Source organism: Monodelphis domestica, chromosome 3, assembly GCF_027887165.1.
Source record: "Monodelphis domestica isolate mMonDom1 chromosome 3, mMonDom1.pri, whole genome shotgun sequence".
NCBI classification, from domain to species: Eukaryota; Metazoa; Chordata; class Mammalia; order Didelphimorphia; family Didelphidae; genus Monodelphis; species Monodelphis domestica.
Window position 1 is genome coordinate 298,135,616 of NC_077229.1, and position 19,471 is coordinate 298,155,086.

At 34.2% G+C, this 19,471-nt stretch overlaps 1 protein-coding gene across 1 annotated transcript in view; it reads right to left on the reverse strand.

Annotated features, from left to right (window-relative positions):
* Positions 1 to 19,471, reverse strand: part of PXDNL (peroxidasin like) — a 584,754-nt gene that overhangs the window by 266,533 nt on the left and 298,750 nt on the right. The window contains exon 4 of the mRNA XM_007487140.3: positions 16,212 to 16,283. Coding sequence (XP_007487202.2) covers positions 16,212 to 16,283 — 72 coding nt within the window. The remainder of the gene's footprint in view (positions 1 to 16,211; positions 16,284 to 19,471) is intronic.

Sequence of the window (19,471 nt, forward strand, 5' to 3'; positions counted from 1 at the left end):
CAGGCAGAAGAAACCAATAAGAAGGTTCAACGGCTGAGATGGTGATGCAGCAAAGCACTGTGGAGTGCTTAGGGCATGTTGGAGCACAAAAGACAACATGGCCATCCAATGCAGCTGAGGAAGTCTTCAGATGTAACGACTTTTCATGCCACTGGACCCAGGCCAACGCCGAGAGAGTGGGACTGTCTCTGTGCATCGACTTTTCCATTTAAATCTTCATGCACAAGTGTCTTTGTGCACAAAAACACACAAAGACAATCGTCATCCTCAGTTACCAAGAGACTACTACTAGACTACTATAAGAAGTCCATACATTTCATCAGACTGCCAGACAGAAGAGATGTGGGTAACTGTGTTAAAGACTATCCTTTATTTTATTTTTTCATATAAGGTCCATCTTTTATTTGTTTCTTTGTTGCATAAAAATTATTTTATTTCTTAAACATTCAAGAAGGGAAAAAGTGAAAACTACTTATCCCTCAAATTTTACCTCATTTCTGTGAATATCAATGTCCTTCTAATTTCTCAATAGGAACTTGGCATTATCCTTGATTCTTTGCTCCCTCTCCCACATAACCAATAAAAAGTTGCCAAATCTTTTAAATTCATACTGTAAGGTATTTACCAAACCCTTTACTTCCTTTATACTCATATGGCCACCACCCTAATTTAAACCTTCCTCATCTCTGTCTGAAACTATTGCAATAGCCTCCAAATTGGTCACCTTGACTCAACTCTCACCTTTCTCCAATTCATCATACCAGAATCAAGAATGTAGAGGTAACCAGGACATATCAGTTCTCCATTTCTACTCAAGCTCTGCTCAGATTCCACTGGCATAGCCCATTCCCAGTGGTCAGGGACCTGACTTAGGGATTAATTTGGCTCCTCATGCTACCTTCAAAGGGAGTCACCAAGTATAATTCTTTTTGATGACAATAGATCACCTGGCTTTACAATCTCCCTTGCCATTGGGTCCAAAGAACCAATAGGCTTCAACTTATGCCTTGTCATGGTGTCTTCCAGACTTCCAGGACTTTTCATCTGCTCTGCCACTGATCCCTGGGCTTTCTAAACTCTCTTCCATCTGAAGTATGGGTTCTTTGAGTGTAGGGACTGTCTCACCCTTAAATTTCTATCCCCAGGACTTAGTACCTTTTAAGGGCTTAATAAGTTTTTTTTTATTCATTCATTTATTCATTCAAAATCTATGTAGCTGCCAAAATAATTTTCCTGAGATAGAAATTTGACCAGGCCAGTCACCTAATCAATAAATTTGAATGACTCCTAATTAACTCTCAGATCAAATACAACATTCTCTCTTTGGCTTTTTAAAGCCATTCACAACCTGCCTTTCTATATTCATTACACAATTTTTCATTAGACATTTCTCCCCTTAATTTGCTCTACAATCTAGTCAAATTAACCTTATAAGAACTTTAACACAACACCAAACTCTGCATCTTGAAGGCTACTGGGAACCCCTGGAGGAGGAGGAGGCTTCATCTACCACTTTCACAACTTATAAGTAACTGATCCTGATGTCTGGAATGCCTTTCTTCCTGGCTCTCCATTTTTTTTAATCCCTTCTTTGCTTCAAACTGTTCCAATGTGTTAAAGTTGTAAAAGTTTCTAATTCTTAATTAAGCAGTCAACTTTGTCTTGTGGAGGAAACAGATGGCCTCAGGAACCCAAAATGTTATTTTAAGCTAAAGAGACTCATTGTCCTACCTCTTTGCCAATAATGAGAGTGCAAAATAGTTCTAGGAAGTAAAGACAGCTGTACCTTCTTTGATGTTCATCTCCTTAGAAGACACCCTGTGCCTGGCTCCTCTGTAAGCTAGAAATCATTTTCCCTGATAACACTTAGCCATTTGTTGTGAATGTATAAAAATTATTCTGTCTGAAAATTACTTTGTGGAGATAATTTTAAATTTTGGCTTTCCAGTCTTTCTTTCTTGCAACTGCAGTAAAGTGGTTTGTTCCTAAGCATAATTCTCTGTTATTGGTTATTTCCTTATCAAGTAACAGCTTTTACACAAAGCCTCTCCTTATCCTTTCAAATGCTAGCTCTCCCCCACTAAAATAAACCTTTATGTGTGTGTGGATGTATATGAATATAAATATGAATATATTTATTCATGTATTTTATCCCCTGATAGAATATAGGTTCTTTTTGCCTTTGTATTCCTAGGATCATTCCTAATACATAGTACCTGTTTATTATCATCATCAACACCATCATTGTCAACATATAACCTTTATGTAACCTTTTAAAGGTTTGCATAACACTCTAAAAATATTATCTCATCTGATATCTCTGACCCTCACAATAGCCATGGGAATTAGGCGCTACTATTATTCCTATTTTACAAATAAGGAAACTGAGGTAAGGAAAGGTTAAATGGCTTGTCCATGATTAAACAGCTAGAAAATATCTGAGGATGGAATTAAACTCAAATTACCGACTCTAGCCCCAGAATTCTATCATCAGTGCCATCTAGATGCCTTAATCAATCCTTAGTTAATAACAACCATAAATTGTCCCTGTAAGCATGAGCTTTGCTTCTTTTTCACACATTCTCACTTACTTCTCTTTCCACTAAATCATGTGGTGGTCAGTGGTTTCAATAATAATAATGGGTAATTTTTACATATAGTTACTCTCTGCAGCAATGCAATTAATTGATACATCTCTGTGCCTTAATATGATTGTTTTCAAGAGATGCTATAGTGGAACATTGTATTTTCCTGCAGCCAACCTGGGAATTAATCTCATTGAATTTAACTTGGTTGGTCCTTGGATAGTGGTCATATGTGACCATACCCCTATTCAAAGCCTCCCCAGTGGGAGAATTTATTTTTCACATATTGTATTCATTCCTATATATTCCAGAGAATTACAGTGTATTCCTGTGTCTGGGATTTGGGTCAGAGATACCATCTAGTCTACTGCTTTTTGTATTTCCTTTGTCCTTTGAGGACAGGAACATCTTTCTTTTTAATTGAATTTGTTAAATAAATGAAGGAAACCAGAGTTCTTTTTCTATTTACATGATCATCATGATGTAGGTATGGGGAGAGTTGGATAGGTTGATGGACCACCTCTTAATTAGCCAAGTAAAGATGTTTGGGATATCTATCCATAGGCAGGGCTGAATAATGAGCTCCTAGCTGCCTGACCCAGCTGGTCATAAGAGAGCCATGGAGACCTATATCACTTTATCAGTCGTGATGCTGGCCTGACCAATAAACCTGATATAATTGATAAACCTATTCTTACCAAAAAAAAAAAAAAAATTAGTCTTTTAAGATAATTTTAATCATAACAACCAGCTCAGTACATACAGACATTAGCATAGCCCTCTGGAACCCAGGGTCACTGCCAAAACACACTAAAGGGAAAAAAAAAGAATTTTAGCAAAGGCATCAGCTCTCAACAAAGAAATGCTAAGTAACTCAAAAGAGCTGAAGAAATGCTAAGCTAGCATTGTTTCATTCATTCATTTACTTATTTGTTCACTTGTTTTTGTTATAATAAAATTTCCAAATACCTCGCTGACCACCTTTTCTCCCCTGAACTCGAGAAAGCATCATTTGACAAAAAATAATAAATAAATGAATGAATGAATAAGTAAATAAATATGTAAAATTATGTCTACCTTGTTTCTATTTATCAGCTCTTTCTCTGGAGGTAGACACACACCTCAAACAAGATTTCTTTTGCTTTATATAATGTTCTCTTGGTTCTTCTCTTTTCACTCTTCATTTTACATAAGTGTTTGACCATTTTTTTAAATTAACTTTCTCATCATTTCTTATAGTACTGTAATATAATATTACAAGCATATTCCACAATTTATTTAGCCATTTCCCAATTGATGGGCATCTCCTCAATTTCCATTTCTTTGCAACCACAAAGAGAGTTAGTAGAAATAATTTAGAGCTGGGTTTTTCTTGGCAAGGATATTGGAAGAGTTTTTGCCATTTATTTCTCCTGTTCATTTTATAAACGAGTAAACTGAGGCAACTGGGGTTAAATAGCTTGCTCAGGTAGTAAATGTCTAAGGATAGATTTGAACTCAAGAAGATGAGTTTCCCTGACTCCAGGCCCAGCAATTCTAGCTACTGCTCACCTAGCTGCCTCAATAAACTAGTGTCAACCACTAATTAATAGGCACCTTTCAGCAGGCTTCAGTCAATTATGTCAATTAATTTCTTGATTAGGATATGACAGCTGGTCTAAGTTCATTTATTATTGTTTCTTTGACATTTTCATTTTGATTCTTAGTAAGTATATTCTTAAAAATATAGAGTTTAATGAAGTTTACTTTTTAAAAGTTTTATTATCTTTATGTAATCATTTAAATAAGTGTAATGATTATTTTTGCATAACAATAATTTCTATATATCAACCTCCATATACAGAACTAAATCCTCTTTGAAAAAATTAAGCAAAAAATAACCTTAAGAAAGAAGGTTCTGAATCTTTTTTGGTATCATGGATCAATCTGGTATTCTGGTGAAGCCTTCTCAGAGGAATCTTTTTTAAATGTATAGGATTCCAAAGGAAATCAATTGTATTTATAAAACAAAAGCAAGTTCACAGAGCCCAGGTTAGGAACCTGGTTTATAGAGTGATTGATTCAACATTCTGCTCCCAGTTCTCCCACTGAGTCTCTGTTCTACCTGATCTAGAATTTGGGTCCCACTCCTTGAACTATTTAGCAGTTTAAATAGGCTCAACCTCCTCTTCTGTATAAGTTAACAGAAAGGGGGCAGCAAGGTTACTCAGTGAATAAAGAGCCAGACCCGGAGAGGGGAAATCCTGGGTTCAAATGTGGATTCATACATTTCCTCACTGGGTGACCCTGACCAAGTCACTTAATTGCCATTGCCCAACAACCCTTACCACTCTTTTTCCTTGGAACCAATACACAGTAGATTCTAAGACAGAAAGTAGGGATTTTTGTTACATGCAGAACTATTTGCAAATATCCCTGGAAAGTACTCTTATGTTGATCCTAATCCCCATCTTAAATCACTTTCAGCAGTGATTTAAGTCAGGCACCAGGCACATGCTCACTCAGCAGCCTTATCCTGATCCAATGAACACTTCTCAAAATCAGAAAGAGCAGCAGAAGAGATAAAAAACAGATCTCACTTATTTTCCCAGTGACCTGTTTTTCACATTTGAGTGCTTGGGCATTTAAACCCAAACCCTTGGGGATGATACAAAGATAAGAAAAGATGCATGCATCTGTTTCTAATATATAAACACTAGGGAAGTAAATGACTTTCCAAAGACCAGATTCTCTCCAATTTGAACTAGTACAGAAATCTTATCTTGAAAAGGTAAAGTAGGCTTTCTTGATAATTCTGCTTAGTGGCCCTAAACAGACACAAGTAAAAAACAGATGTAGCAACTGGACTTTGTTGCAGGTAAAGATTCCATTTGTGAAATATTCCAGGGAAGTCTCAGTATTGAGAGGTCCTCTACTGCCATCTTACTGGCTGCCAAAACTGCTTTCAGGATTTTGATGCACTTAATTCTGCCAACAAAATTCCTCTTTACTGACAATGGGGATAACCAGACGGTACTTGGAATTATGTTGTTGTTTTTTTTAAAACATAACAAGAAAACTAAAGCTTCTATATCAACATAATTAATTCTCTGAAATATGCTTTATTTCACTAAAGGTAAGAGAAATTGTATAGAGACAACTGGCCTCAGCATTATGAAGACCTGTGTTCATGTTTCACCACTTACATCACTGACCCTGAACAAATATTCTGACCCAATATTTCTCAAAATGAAAAGAGCACCCCATGAGTGCCAAAATCCCTTTCAGGGGCTCTATGAAGTGACAACTATTTTCATAATAATATGAAGATGTTATTTGTCTATTAAAATATATTTTCCTTTTTCAACTAAATGTATGTGTAAGGATTTTCCTAAACTTAAACAACATACCACAAATGACTGAATGCTTATATAAGTGAATCCAATTGTCTTCAATTAAGCCAGATTTTAAAGAAATTTGCAAAAATATATAGAATGGTGACACTTTTCTCACTAACTCTTTAATATTGAGAAAAAGTCATTTTGTCAAAAATGGCCTTTATATTAACTTGTAATTGATTTATTATATTTTAAATTACTTAAAATATACTTTTTAAAATTTTATCAAGTTTCATTTCTAACATGGTAAATACCACATAAACAAAAGTTCTTTGGAATCCTCAATTTGATAGTGTAAAGAGATCCAGAGACCAAAACATTTGAGAATCACTGATCTGACCTAGCAGAGTCTCAGACACTCCCTAAAATTTCCTTCCAATGTATCTGCTCCCCAATCTAATAGCTGGTCTAGGAAAAAAAAAGGCAATTTTGTGGCTCAGTCATTTTCAGTCATGGAAAACTGTTTACAACTTCTTTTGGGTTTTCTTGGCAAAGATTCTGGAACAATCTGCCATTTCCTTCTCCAGCTCATTCTACAGATGAGGAACTGAGGCAGAGTCAAATAACTTGTCCAGAGTCAAACAGAATACTCAGGAATTCAGGAAGATGAGTCTTTCTGATTCCAGACCTAATGTTCTACCCATTGAGAGATGGTATTTAAAGAAGGTTCACCCATTTGTTTTCTACATTCTTTGCATTCCTACCCAATTCATCCTTCCAAAATTTGAAGTAGAATCATCAGATTACAAGCAAAAAGAAACATTTGAAATAATTTATTCCCTCATTTTACATAAGAGGAAATAGAATAAGAAAGTATAAGTAACTTGCCCAGTGTCAGAGAAAAAAACATATTTCCGAGCCAGGATTCAAATGTAGGTTCTCTTGACTATATACCATGGCAGCATCCATTATACTTTAACTGCTCTGTATTTTAATCTTACTAGATACCTAGTAAATGTTTGGTAAATAATTATAGGATTTCTCCAGACAGTACTAAGTAACAAAACTGATAGCTATTGTAATTAAGTAAAGATAGAATCCCTGAAGAGAACTCTGTGGGATTATTTCACTAGTTGATCAAAAAATACTTAAAATCCTATGAAGGAGCTATAAGAGCTACAAGCTATAAATATAACAAATAACAAAAATGTTTTCATGGTTTTGTGTTATAATTATAATAGCATTTATAGAGAGCTTAAAAGTTTGTAAAGAAACAGATATAGATCTATATTTGCTTGGTTCACACATCAACCTTGTGCCATGGGTGCTCATTAAACCCATTTTAATTATGAAACCCATTTTAGGGATAAGGAAATTGAAGCAGATCAAGGTTAAGTAATTTTACTAGGGTCATATAGCTGAAAGGTGTTTAAGTCAAAATTTTAATTCAGATCTTTGTGATTCCAAGTACAATTCTCTATCCACTGTGCCACCTAGATACCTTAAATGCTTTGAGGAAAGATGGTTGCAAGAGGAAGAGAACTAGCTCTGGAAGTAGTAGGATCTGGCTTCCAAATTGGCCTCATATACTACCTAGCTGTGTGACTCTGGGCAAGTCACTTGATTCCATTTGTCTATCCTTTTCCCTAGTCTCAAAGTTGTTGCTAGAACAGAAAGTAAGGGTAAAAAAGGAAAACAGGAACAAGAATTACCTTTCAGAATGAAAGTTAAAAATGACAGATGAAAGTAAGAAGGGTGATCTATTCCACTTTTATTTTGCACTGATTTTTTTTCAAGGAAAATGAACTTTAGTCAGGGAAGGAAGAATGAAAATGGTTTATGAAAGGTTAAATATAGTTAGGAGGACAAAAAATTGTCTTTGCTACCTCAGTGAATTCAAGTTCAAGAGGCAGGGCTAGATAAACTTCATCTCAAGCTACTGCAGTAACTGATAAATAAGATTTCTAAGCCACTATTAGTGGCCTTTCTAAGCCATTATCCTTCAAAACACTATGGACAATGGTAGAGCTGCCAAAAAAGCTGTGGGAAGATAAATTCTAGTTTAATTCTGCAAATTAGAAGAGTAGAGTTACAGTAACTATAGGCAAAATCTATGGGAAGAAAATTGTTGTCTTCAAGTTTTAGAAGGTTTGTTGTATAAAAGAACCATTAGGCTTATTCTCCATGGCCCTGCAAGGAGTCTTTTTAATCTGGGATCAGATCCATAAACTAATTTGTATATATTTTCCATGATAATGGTATTGATGTTCTGTTAATATTTAGTATATTTGATAATTTTACTCAATGCAACTAGTTTTTTGTAATTCTAAATGTTTTTTTAATTAATTTAAAAACATTATTCTGAGGAAGGCTCCATTGCTTCACTAGACTGTTTAAGGCATCCATATCCAAAAAAAGGGTAAGAATCCCTGGTTCATCAGTGAGGAACAAGAAACAATGAAAGGAGACGAGGCAAATTTCAATCAGATGTAAGCGAGAAAAAAAACCGAATAATTAAAACTAACCAAAATTAGAAATGGCTGCCTCAGAATACAGTATATTTCCTCCATGTGAAAAGTGTCCAAGAGAAAGCTAGATTTCCATTTGTAATACTGAAGAAACGATCTCTGTACAAATGTCTATTTAGTAGTTTTAGTTGTCTGACAATATGGGGATTTCTTGGCAAAGATATTGGAATGGATTATTGTTTCCTTGTCCAGTGGATTAAGGCAAACAGACATTAAGTGACTTGCTCAGGGTCACATAGCTAATATATGAGGCAAGATTTGAATTCAAGTGTTCTTGACTCCACCTCCAGCATTCTCCCTAATGAGCCACCTAATTGTCTTCCTATACAAATATAGGTTATATTTAGTGATCTATGGGGTCCTTTCTAATTCATTGATTCTGTAATAGCTTTCTTCCTACTTATGTCCTAGGTTTCTTTCTGGAACTTATTCCAAGGTCTGAAAAGGTGATCATGTACTCCTGTTTCTTTTATAATATAGACAATACCCAGCTTTTGAATAGTTTTTGTGATTTTGTTTTGAGGACACTTAAAACTAATAAACATTTAAGATATTCAGCAACCTCAAATGTAAGTACCTATTATCTAGGGAGACCAATGATTGACTAGTTCTCTGAAATAATTGAATGATGTTATTAAGGTTGAGAATTTGTAATTATCCCAATGTGGACAATCTGCTCATATTTATGTACTAATAAATATTCTGAGAAAGACATTGATAACTTGATAAAAGCTACATGGAATGTGGAAAAGAAGAATACAAGTCTTTCTGTAAGAGAAATCAGATATAACCTGTTTTGAATCAAATTATTAATTAAAAATAATCAGAAATAATATGATAAAATTTACAAGTCACTAATAATAAAACATTAATTAATTAAAATACTTTTGCAGTTTTATCCCTTATCACCAAAGTGACAAGAATGGGAAAAAGTATAAATAGGCAATGTTAGGAATACTGTGGGGAGACAAGTATAACTAAAATCCAGTTTAAGGGAGCTATGAATTGGTCCAACCTTTATCAAAAATAATATGGAATGACCCAAAAAGGATGACTAAAAGTATACCTTCCCCTGTCATTTCACCTCTTGACTTCTAATAAAATAAATTTAAAGGAAAAAAAAGAAAATTTCCCATATATACCAAGATGTTTATATCAATATTTTGTGGAATACCAAAGAATGGAGAAAAATGAATACCCATAAAATGGAAAAAGCCTCAAATTTATAAGACTACAAGCCATTTCCCAATTGACAAATAATCAGAGGATATGAACAAGCAATTAGCAGATAAAGAAATCAAAGCCATCAATAATCACATGAAAAATGTTCCAAATCACTGTTGCTTAAAGAAATGCAAATTAAAATAATGCTGAAGTATCACCTCACACTTATCAGATTATCCAATATTACAATAAAGGGACCCTCATGCATTGTTGGTGGAGTTGTGAACTGATCTAGCCATTTTGGAGATCATTTTGAAACTATACCCAAAGAGCTGTAAAACTGCTATACCCTTTGATGCTATAATATTATTACTGGGTCCATATCCCAATGAGATAATAAAAAAGGAGAAAGAACCTAGTGTTACAAAAAAAAAAAAAAAAAAAAAATATATATATATATATATATATATATATATATATATATATATATATATAGCAGCTCCTTTTGTGGTGGCAAAGAATTGAAAATTGGGGAGATGTTCATCAATTGGGAAATGGCTGAATAATTTGTGTTACATGTTGATGATGGAATACTATTGTGCTATAAGAAATGATAAACAAGATGATTTCAGAAAAAGCTAGAAACTAATGCAGAGCTAAATAAGCAGAACCAGAAGAACATTATATCCAGAAACAGGAAAATATTGTACAATGATCAACTTGAAAACCTGGCTCCTCTCAGCAATGCAATGATCGGGAACAATACTGAAAAGACATGATGGGGAATGCCATTTACCTCCAGAGAAAGAACTACTGGCATCAGATAGATGTGAATCAAAGTATACTATCTTTCAGTGGTTTTATTTGGGGGTTTTGGTTCTGTATATGTGTGCTCTTACAACAATGAGCAATATGAAAGTATATTTTACATGATACTCAAAATAAAAATTTTTCAATGAAAGATGCCTAACAAAAATGATGCACATTAACATAAAGAAATATATGCAATAAGAAAAAATAACTCAAATTGACTTGTATGTACATCAAAATCAGAGTCTCTTCCTTTGGTAGATCATTCATAACTTACAATATAATATTTCTCTTCCTAAAAAGGGGTAAGAGCTCTACTTCTTCATTTGTTAATTTCTTCATTTTCTATTTCTTTTGAGTTCTCATGTTTTGCTGAAATATAATTGTGTATCCTAGATTCTGATAATTATTTGTATTTCCTCACTATTGTGATATAGTTTATTCTTTTAAAAATTTTGTGGTTTGATTGTCTTCTCCTTTTTCCTCTGCTTCTCCCCTCCATCCTTTCTAAGCTTTCCCTCTGCCTCACTCTCCTTTCAATTCCATTGATTTTTTCTATTTCATTTCCATTCATTCTCCTTTCCTTTCTTTCTCACTCTTACCATTTCTCTCTCCCTTAAATATGAAAACTTCAGACAGTTGGAAAGATGTGCATGAAATAATGCAGAATAAAGCAAACTGAATCAGGAAAAGAACCTGCATAGAGATTGCAGTCATATGTTAAAAACAACACTAAAAGGTCATTGAACTCAGAACAATTACACTGAGCAATCTTGACCCCAGAGAATTTATGATGTAATACACCTCTTGGTTCTTAGCAGTGAAGTGGAAGACTATGCTCGCAGAATTAAGTATTCATTGCCAGACCTGGTTGTTAAGTCCATCAGTTTTGTTTAAATCTGTTTATTTTGTTACAAAGGAAAATCTATTTGTGGAGGGAGGGGGTGATTGTGGGGGAGTGACCATAATATGAAAACAAAAGTCAAGAATGAATTCTTTTAATTAATAGAAATTTCTAATTTCATGGCCAACATAAGAAAAACAGTCCTACTAAACAATGCAGCTAACACATGCCACTGAAACAGGACCTAGTTATAGAACTTTTGCTGTCAAAAATAAACCAAATGTCTGAGACATTGCACTAAAAATGCCATCCTCAAAACAAGCCTTAAGTTACTGTCAAAGGCCGCTTTTGGATCAGTGAGGCAGAATCAGGGCAGTTTGACATAGCATTGTTAGCAATCCTGCAAATGATGATGTTATTTCTAGACTTTGCCACCTGGGGCTGTGGAGAAGGTTCAAAGGAAACTGAACTGTCCAAATTTTCTTGTTGTCTATATCTATTGTAGTTGTGTAGACATAGTCCAAACCAAATTTGGCCTCAAGAACTAGGATTAACAGAACCGGTTATATTTAAATGGAAGATTAAATATGAAATGTCTCGTTAACAGCAAATCTCTTCCTTTACAGGCCAACATAAGAAATTATGAGTGTTACTGTGCTTTAAAAATAGAAATTAGAACTACATGTTTCCACAGTCTAAAAAATGAATATAGCCTTACTCACCACCAAAATTTTTAAAAGAGACAATTTTTAAAATTTAAAAGATTTAATGATGAGAATTATGTACATCTTAAATAGAAATTAGGCTTTTTAATATGCTGTGTTTATGAAACATTTGTAAACATATTTAAACAATATACATTGGCTTAAGTTAAATGAAAAAGACACTAGATAGGGAATATAAATAAACCTGATTTTTCTAAACATAGCACTTATTAAACCTTGAGCAAGCAACCTCTCTGAGCTTCAGTTACTTTGCCTGCAAAATGGAAGAAAAAATAATGACTTTGTTACCCCCCACTTGCTGGATTGTTAGGAAATCAAATAGAAATGGCTAAATAAGTTGTATCATATTGTGATGGAATATTATTGTGCCAGAAGAAATGATGAGCAAATTAATTTTTTAAATTAAAAGACCAATATGAAATTATAGAGTGAAATGAGTGAAACTAAGAGAACATCATGTATAGCAAAAGAAATATCATTTGGAGAATACTTATGGGGTTCTACCTCCAAAAAACAAAAGGATAAACAGAAATAAGAAAGACCTGGTTTTATATATTCCTATATCTTTTTTTGTCAAATGATGCCTCTTCTGGTAAGAAATGGAAAGAAAGGAGGGAGTTACCTGGAAATTTTAATGTAATTATCAAATAAATAAATAATTTTAAAGCTTTAAAGAATAAATAAAATCATGTATGTGAAAAGACTTTTTTCTCCTAGATTTTCGTTAAACCAGGAAATATGACTAAAAATTAAATTATAAACAAGAATATAGACTTGGGCCAATATTGGAAATTTTACATAAAAACAATCTTTCTCTTTCCAACAAGTATAAATTAATATGCCTGTCATGTGTAAGATACTAGGTGTGAGTCATATAAAATTAAAAATAAAAATAAAACTGCTGTGGCATTGAGGAGCTTACCTTCTACTGAGCAAAACAATTATCATTTAAAAGTTTACAAAAATCTTTTACAGGGATTATTTCATTTGAGTGACAAAACAACACTGTGAGGTAGATACTATAGACATTTCTATTCCATTTTAAAGATGAGGAAACTGAGGCTCATAAAGGAGAAAATGGATTAATCATGCTTACATGGTGAGGATCAAAAATGGAATTTAGGACTAGGTCTTCCTTATATTTAGTCCAGTATTGCCTCTTATTCTTTGTCATTAAAAACCTTACATGCTACCAAATGAATGTTGTGAACTTAAATAAATGTCATATGCTGTGGAATATTCTAGAGCAAAAGAAGGGTCTCAATAAAAAAAAGTCACTAAATATTTAAGAAGGGAGAGAGTACCCTGAGCTGTGGAAGGATTAGTCTTGGGATCAACATCAAATTAAAGGGTAACTTTTAAAAGGTGGAGTTGAGGGAAATCCAGGAACTTTGGACTCCTTTAGCAGTATTGTGAAGCCTATGGACCCTTTTGTAGCAAATATTTTTTAAATAATTCAGAGAAATGCTAAATTTCAGCTAGAGGTTAGTGAAAATAAAGATGTAATTTTTCCCCCACTCTAATTCATAGATGCCTTGAAATCTATCCACAGAGCCATGAACCCCAGGTCAAGAATCCTGGCCTAGACAAATTCACAGAATGGGTTAAGAATGAAGAATAGTAAATAATATAGGGTTTGGCTGGAATATGAAAGAAACAAAGCTGAAATAAGAAAAAGTGACTATGAAGAATTCACAGAAGCTTGGAAGATTTTTTATGATTTCATCCACAGTAATGGAAGGAGCACCAAGAGAACAATTTTTACAGGATGACCAGAATAACATAAAGTAAGACAACCCTGAACAAATTTGGATTTCTGATCAATGCAGTAATCACTTAGTGCTCCTAAGGACTGTTTATAAAGCATGCCTCCACCTCTCAGGAGAGAAGTGGTAAACTACATATACAAAAAAGACATACGTTGTCCTCCATAGACAACGTTTTACTTCATTAAATTAATTTCTTACAAGAAAATATTTAATTGGAAATGGAAGAAGTGACTAGAAAATAACAGAAAATTTTGGGAAAAAAGAGGTGTCAATAAAACATTTGGAAAAAAAAGAGATGAGAAAGGAGAAATAAAGTTGCAAAGGCAAATGTAGGCAGCTTGTAGAGATTTGAAGTACCAGCAGTAACAAAATTTATTAATCGCCTACCATGCAGAATTCTGTGCCAGCACTAGAGATACAAAATATAAATAAGCCATGATCTTTCTTTAGAGAACTTGAAATGAAGTAAAGAGATGAAGTACCATCATGGAACAATATAACATTATGTTCTACATGATAATATGGGTATAACCCAGATCAAATTGCTTACCATCTCCAAGAGGAGGGAAGGAAAGGAGGAGGGAGACAATTTGGATCTTATAACTTCAGCAAACATATGTAGAAAATTATTATTACATGGAATTGGGAAAATAAAATATCTTTTAAGAAAAGAAAATGTATAATATTAGCTAAGATGCCAGGAGGAAGAGTATGCACTTTTATCCTATATGGACACCTCATCTTTTGATATTGGGGCAAAAGAGAAATTATATAAATACTACTGAGAAGCTTAGAAGAATGGAGAATGGAAACTGTTGGAGCTCATAAAATATGACCTCAGCCTTCTCAGTACAGTAAACAATTTGATGAGGGTAATAGAGCTAGCAATGTCTTTAGAATACCTTCTATGGGAAGAGTGATCAGGAATAAATCAGAAAAGAAAAAAAAAAGATTATACAGCATTGAGGATCCCAATTGAAAAATAGTACAATAATTATGTAATGGATTTGTTCAGAGTCCTGTATTATGGCAACATACTCCTAATGGATCTCCCTAACTCATTTTTCCCTTTTCCTATACACTAATGGCAGAGGAATGTTTCTTAAATCCAGATCTAGCTCTATGGCTTCAATTGCAGAAGCCTCAGTAGCATCCCTTCATCCTCTCTATCTAACATCATTGGACTTTACTTTCCCTCCTGTACTAGATCAAGCAACCAAACTGGGCTTCTCTCTGTTTCTTACTGAAGACACTCCGATCTCATCTCCATGCCTTTGCATGGACTCCACCTCAAAGAGTCCCTCTTTTATTTTCTTTTGTAATCCTATAAATTTTACTTCATGTATTTTCCCTCTTTTTAAAGATACACTTCAAACATCATTTTCTGAATGAAGCTTTTTATCATTCCCCCAAGTGGATAGTGCCCTTTCTTCCAGACTACCTTGTATGTAACTACATTGTGACCAATGTAGTTGTATACATATATATATATATAGTGATGTATATATCTTTGGGGCAGCTAGGTAGCTCAGTTCTGGACCTGGAGTAAGGGAGATCATGTTTATGAGTTCAAATCTATCCCAGAATCTTATTAAGAACTATTTTCTAAATAGCAGATGATATATTAAAACTTTTCTTATGCAAAACTATAAACAAGGATATTTGCTTCTAAATGGTAATTTTTCCAAAGCTATAGGCAGAATGGACAATGCTTTCAAATATAGCACCAGGATTTTTCTCACAAACACTCAGACATGATGGAAAAATCTAGAAAAAACATCCATTTTTCCCCCAGTGACTTTATTCACTTAATATGATTTTTCTCACACAGAGATTTATATTTCATCATGGGGTTCTGATAGTTATTTGCCAGTTTGTAGAGTCATTATGCATAGTTTTCAAATTATCAGTTTTATGTAGCAAAAAAAGAAAATTGGACTGGGAATTTGGCTTAGGAGACCTCACTGGCAGCACCACGGTGTGAGTCATCTGACTGCCAAAGGGCTCAGCTTCTTTCTTTGTAAAATGAAGGATGCAAGCAAAGTAAGAGTGGTAAGAAAACTGACTTTGTCATTGAAGGTCCTGAGTTTTAATTCTGGATTATACATGTACTGTCTATAGTGACACTGGGCAAGGGAAATATCCTCTCTTAACCTATCTCCTTCTATGAAAAATGAGTAGGTTGACCTAGAGGATTTCTAAGCTTCCCAACAGCTCTAAATTGTAATACAAGTTGAACTACAGGTTCCTTAAGGTTTCTTTTAGCTTTCAATATCTACCACTATTATTTAAAAGAAAATGCTAAATTTGTTACATTTATAGACTTATTCACAGAATATGACATAATTTGAACATAAAGATTAAAAAACATAATACACACACTCACTATTGAACTTTGTAGGGAAAAAAATGTTAAGTTTGGCTTCTCCAAAAACTCAATCAGTGTTTCAATAAATTAGCATTACTTACAGCTGCTCCAAGGATATAAGCCCTTTAAATGCTTGAGCATCTATTGTGTGGATTTCATTCTTGTACAAGTACCTGAAAAAAATAGAGAGCATTACTATTAAAATAGTAAGAAAGTAAATTCATAGCATTACTGTTAGAAGTGAATAGTATGGCATAATCCAGGATTAGGGTTGGGAGCTAGAAGACCCAAGTTCAAACATTATCTCTGGCACTTGCAAGTTAGTAATAATAATTTCTTATAGCTAGCATTTCTATGGCACTTTAAGGTTTCCAAAAGGGCATTTAGGTGGCACTGTAAATAGAGTGCATGGCCTGGAATTAGGAACATTCATCTTTATAAGTTCAAATCCAGCCTCAGATACTTATTAGTTATGTGAACCTAAACAAGTCACTTAATTTACCCTGTTTGTCTCAGTTTCTTCATCTGTAAAATGAGCTAGACAAGGAAATGGCAAACCACTATAGTATCTTTGCTAAGAAAACCCCAAATTGAGTCATGAGCAGCCAGACACAACTGTAAAATAACTGAACAACCAGGTTTGCAAGGTACTTTCACCTATCTTAATTAATTTTATCCTCACAACATCCTTTTTAACAGATGAGGAAACTGAAGTAGACAGCAATTGTTTTGACAGAGAACTCAAACTCAGACCTTCCTGACTCCTAAGGCTTGAGCTCTAAGTCTTTTAACATCAGCATGGCTCAGGCAATTCCCTGGGATTTAACTATTAAGTCATAGATTGGTTGTGATCTGCATTTGTGAAGGAAGTTCTCACGCTCCCATATCCACACACTGCCTATAGCAAAGACCTTTCATGTAATCATGTATGAGTATTCCGTATTTTTAAGTCACTATAGGGAAAACCTGACTAAGCAGGTCATACTTCCATACTGGATAGGATCAGCTTTACAGACTTTCACAAAAAAAAAAAAAGGTCCCATGTAGGATATATGAAGAAGTATAGTTGGAGGGACTAATCAAAGGAATCATACCAAAAAGCTTAATTACAAGGTATAAAATAACATCTTCTACCCATTCATTTTTTGGGATACCTCTAGAAATCAAAAGAGAAAATGTTGAATGGACACTGATGGCCTGTGACAATATTTAAAGAAAAGATTTATTGGAGACTAGTTCATGTGGCCTGTGGCCACAGAACAAATGACTGAGACTTGTATGCTTGTTTTTCTTTATTTGTTTTAAATTCATTATTCATTTATATTTAGCATTCTTTTTAAGTTTTGAGTTCCAAATTTTCTCCTTCCTTCTTACCTCTCCCCATACCTACTGAGAAGGCCAGTAATATGATATTAATTACACATGTGAAATCACACCAAAAAATTTCCACATTAACCATATTAAAAAAAAAGAAAAGAAAAAGAAAAAAAACTTCTTTGATTTGCATTTGGAGTTTATCAGTTTTTTTCTCTAAAGATAGATAGCATTTTTTCATCATGAGTCCTTTGGACTTATCTTGGATGATTGCATTAATTAGGAAGCCAAGTTTTTCACAATTGATCATCATTACAACACTGCTTTAATGGTCTCTCAGCTCTTCTCATTTCATTTTGTATCAGTTCATAATAGGTCTTACCATGTTTTTCTGAAACCAGCAGTTATTCCCCAACTGATGAACCTCCCGTCAATTTCCAATTATTTGACACTACAAAAAGCTATAATGGATATTTTCATTGAGCAGAGAGGTGGCACAATGGATAGAGTTCCAGCCCTGACATCAGGAGGACATGTCTTCAAAATCAATCTCAAACGCTTATAGGCTACATGACCTCAATTAATTCACTTAATGTATTTGCCTCAGTTTCCTCATCTGCAAATTAAGCTAGAGAGAAAATTCTAACCAGTCTTGTATCTTTGCCAAGAAAACCACAAATGGAGTCATGAAATGTCAGACATGATTAAAAAATGACTAAACAACATGAATGGGTTTTTTACATATAAGTTCTTTTTCTTTGTTCTCTTTGGGATAATGATCTAGTACTGTATCTCAGTACCAGGTAGTGCTGAGTCAAAAGGCATGCATTTTTATAGCCTCTTGGGCCTAGTTCTAAATTTTTCTCAAGAATATTTGGGCCAGTTCACTACTCCATCAACAGTTGATTAGTGTTCTGGAGGTCTGCAAGTTTTTGGTACTTCCAATGTGATGTGATCATACAAGAGGTATGGTCACTGCTCTTTGCTTCTTACTCAAGAAGGGTCTCTGGTCCCCAGTAGCCAAAAGCTTTAGTGCTCCTCTCTGCTTTGGTTCTTTAAAGAAAGCTCCTCTCCTCCCTTGAATTGAGACCCAGGGCTGTGTATGGGCAATACAATTGCCAATCAGAACCAGCTGCAACCAGTGCCAGCTAAGGATCCTCTGTAATTTCTTTCTGATCTGTTGTCTATCTCCTTTATCCTATCTGGGCAAAGATCTACAGAAGCTGTGACTGCTGCCGTGTATAATAAAACAAGCCTACATCCTGGTATCACAACCTTTTCTTGCCAACCATCTAAGTTTTATTAGGACAGAACAATATCTTTACTCTGATCTTTTGTTGGTTCTTCCACTCCAAAATTTGATTTGAAACATTATTTTTTGAAGTTATTTAGAAGCAAATGCCAAGAGGGAGTTCAGCTGAGTTGCCTCTAACCATCTTGGCTCCTGTATTTAGATCTGAGCTTCTGAATTACTACTAATTTGAAGGAATTAACCAGGAACAATGAATATATCAGACAGGTTTGTTTTCAAGATGACTGGATCTATCTTTTTGTATCTTTTAACTTGTTCCAAAGATTACCTAAAAACTGCATGTGTGGATATGTGAAAATGTGTGGATTTGGAACTGGAGAACCTGGATTCTAATGCCCCAACCATTATTTGTTACCAGTGTGTCCTGAAGCAAATTATTTAACTTTTCTCTGCTTAAGTTTCCTCATTAGTGAAATGAGGATTTATCTAGAAAGTTGTTACAGTATCTTCCAGTTATGTCTATGGTATCACTCTAACATAGAAGTGCCAGTAGAAAAAAAAATTTACCTTTTTTGTGTCACAAACCTGATTGGAAGTCTTGTGAAGCCTATAGACCCTTTCTCAGAATAATGTAATTTTTCTAACTTCATAATTGAAGGAACTGCTAATTTTAATTAGAGTGAAAATCATGAGCAAATTAAGATGTATTTTTTTCCTTATTCAAGTTTACTGACCCCATAAAGTCTATCTACAAATGTCTGAGGGGTTCATAGATCTCGGGTTCAGCATCCCCAA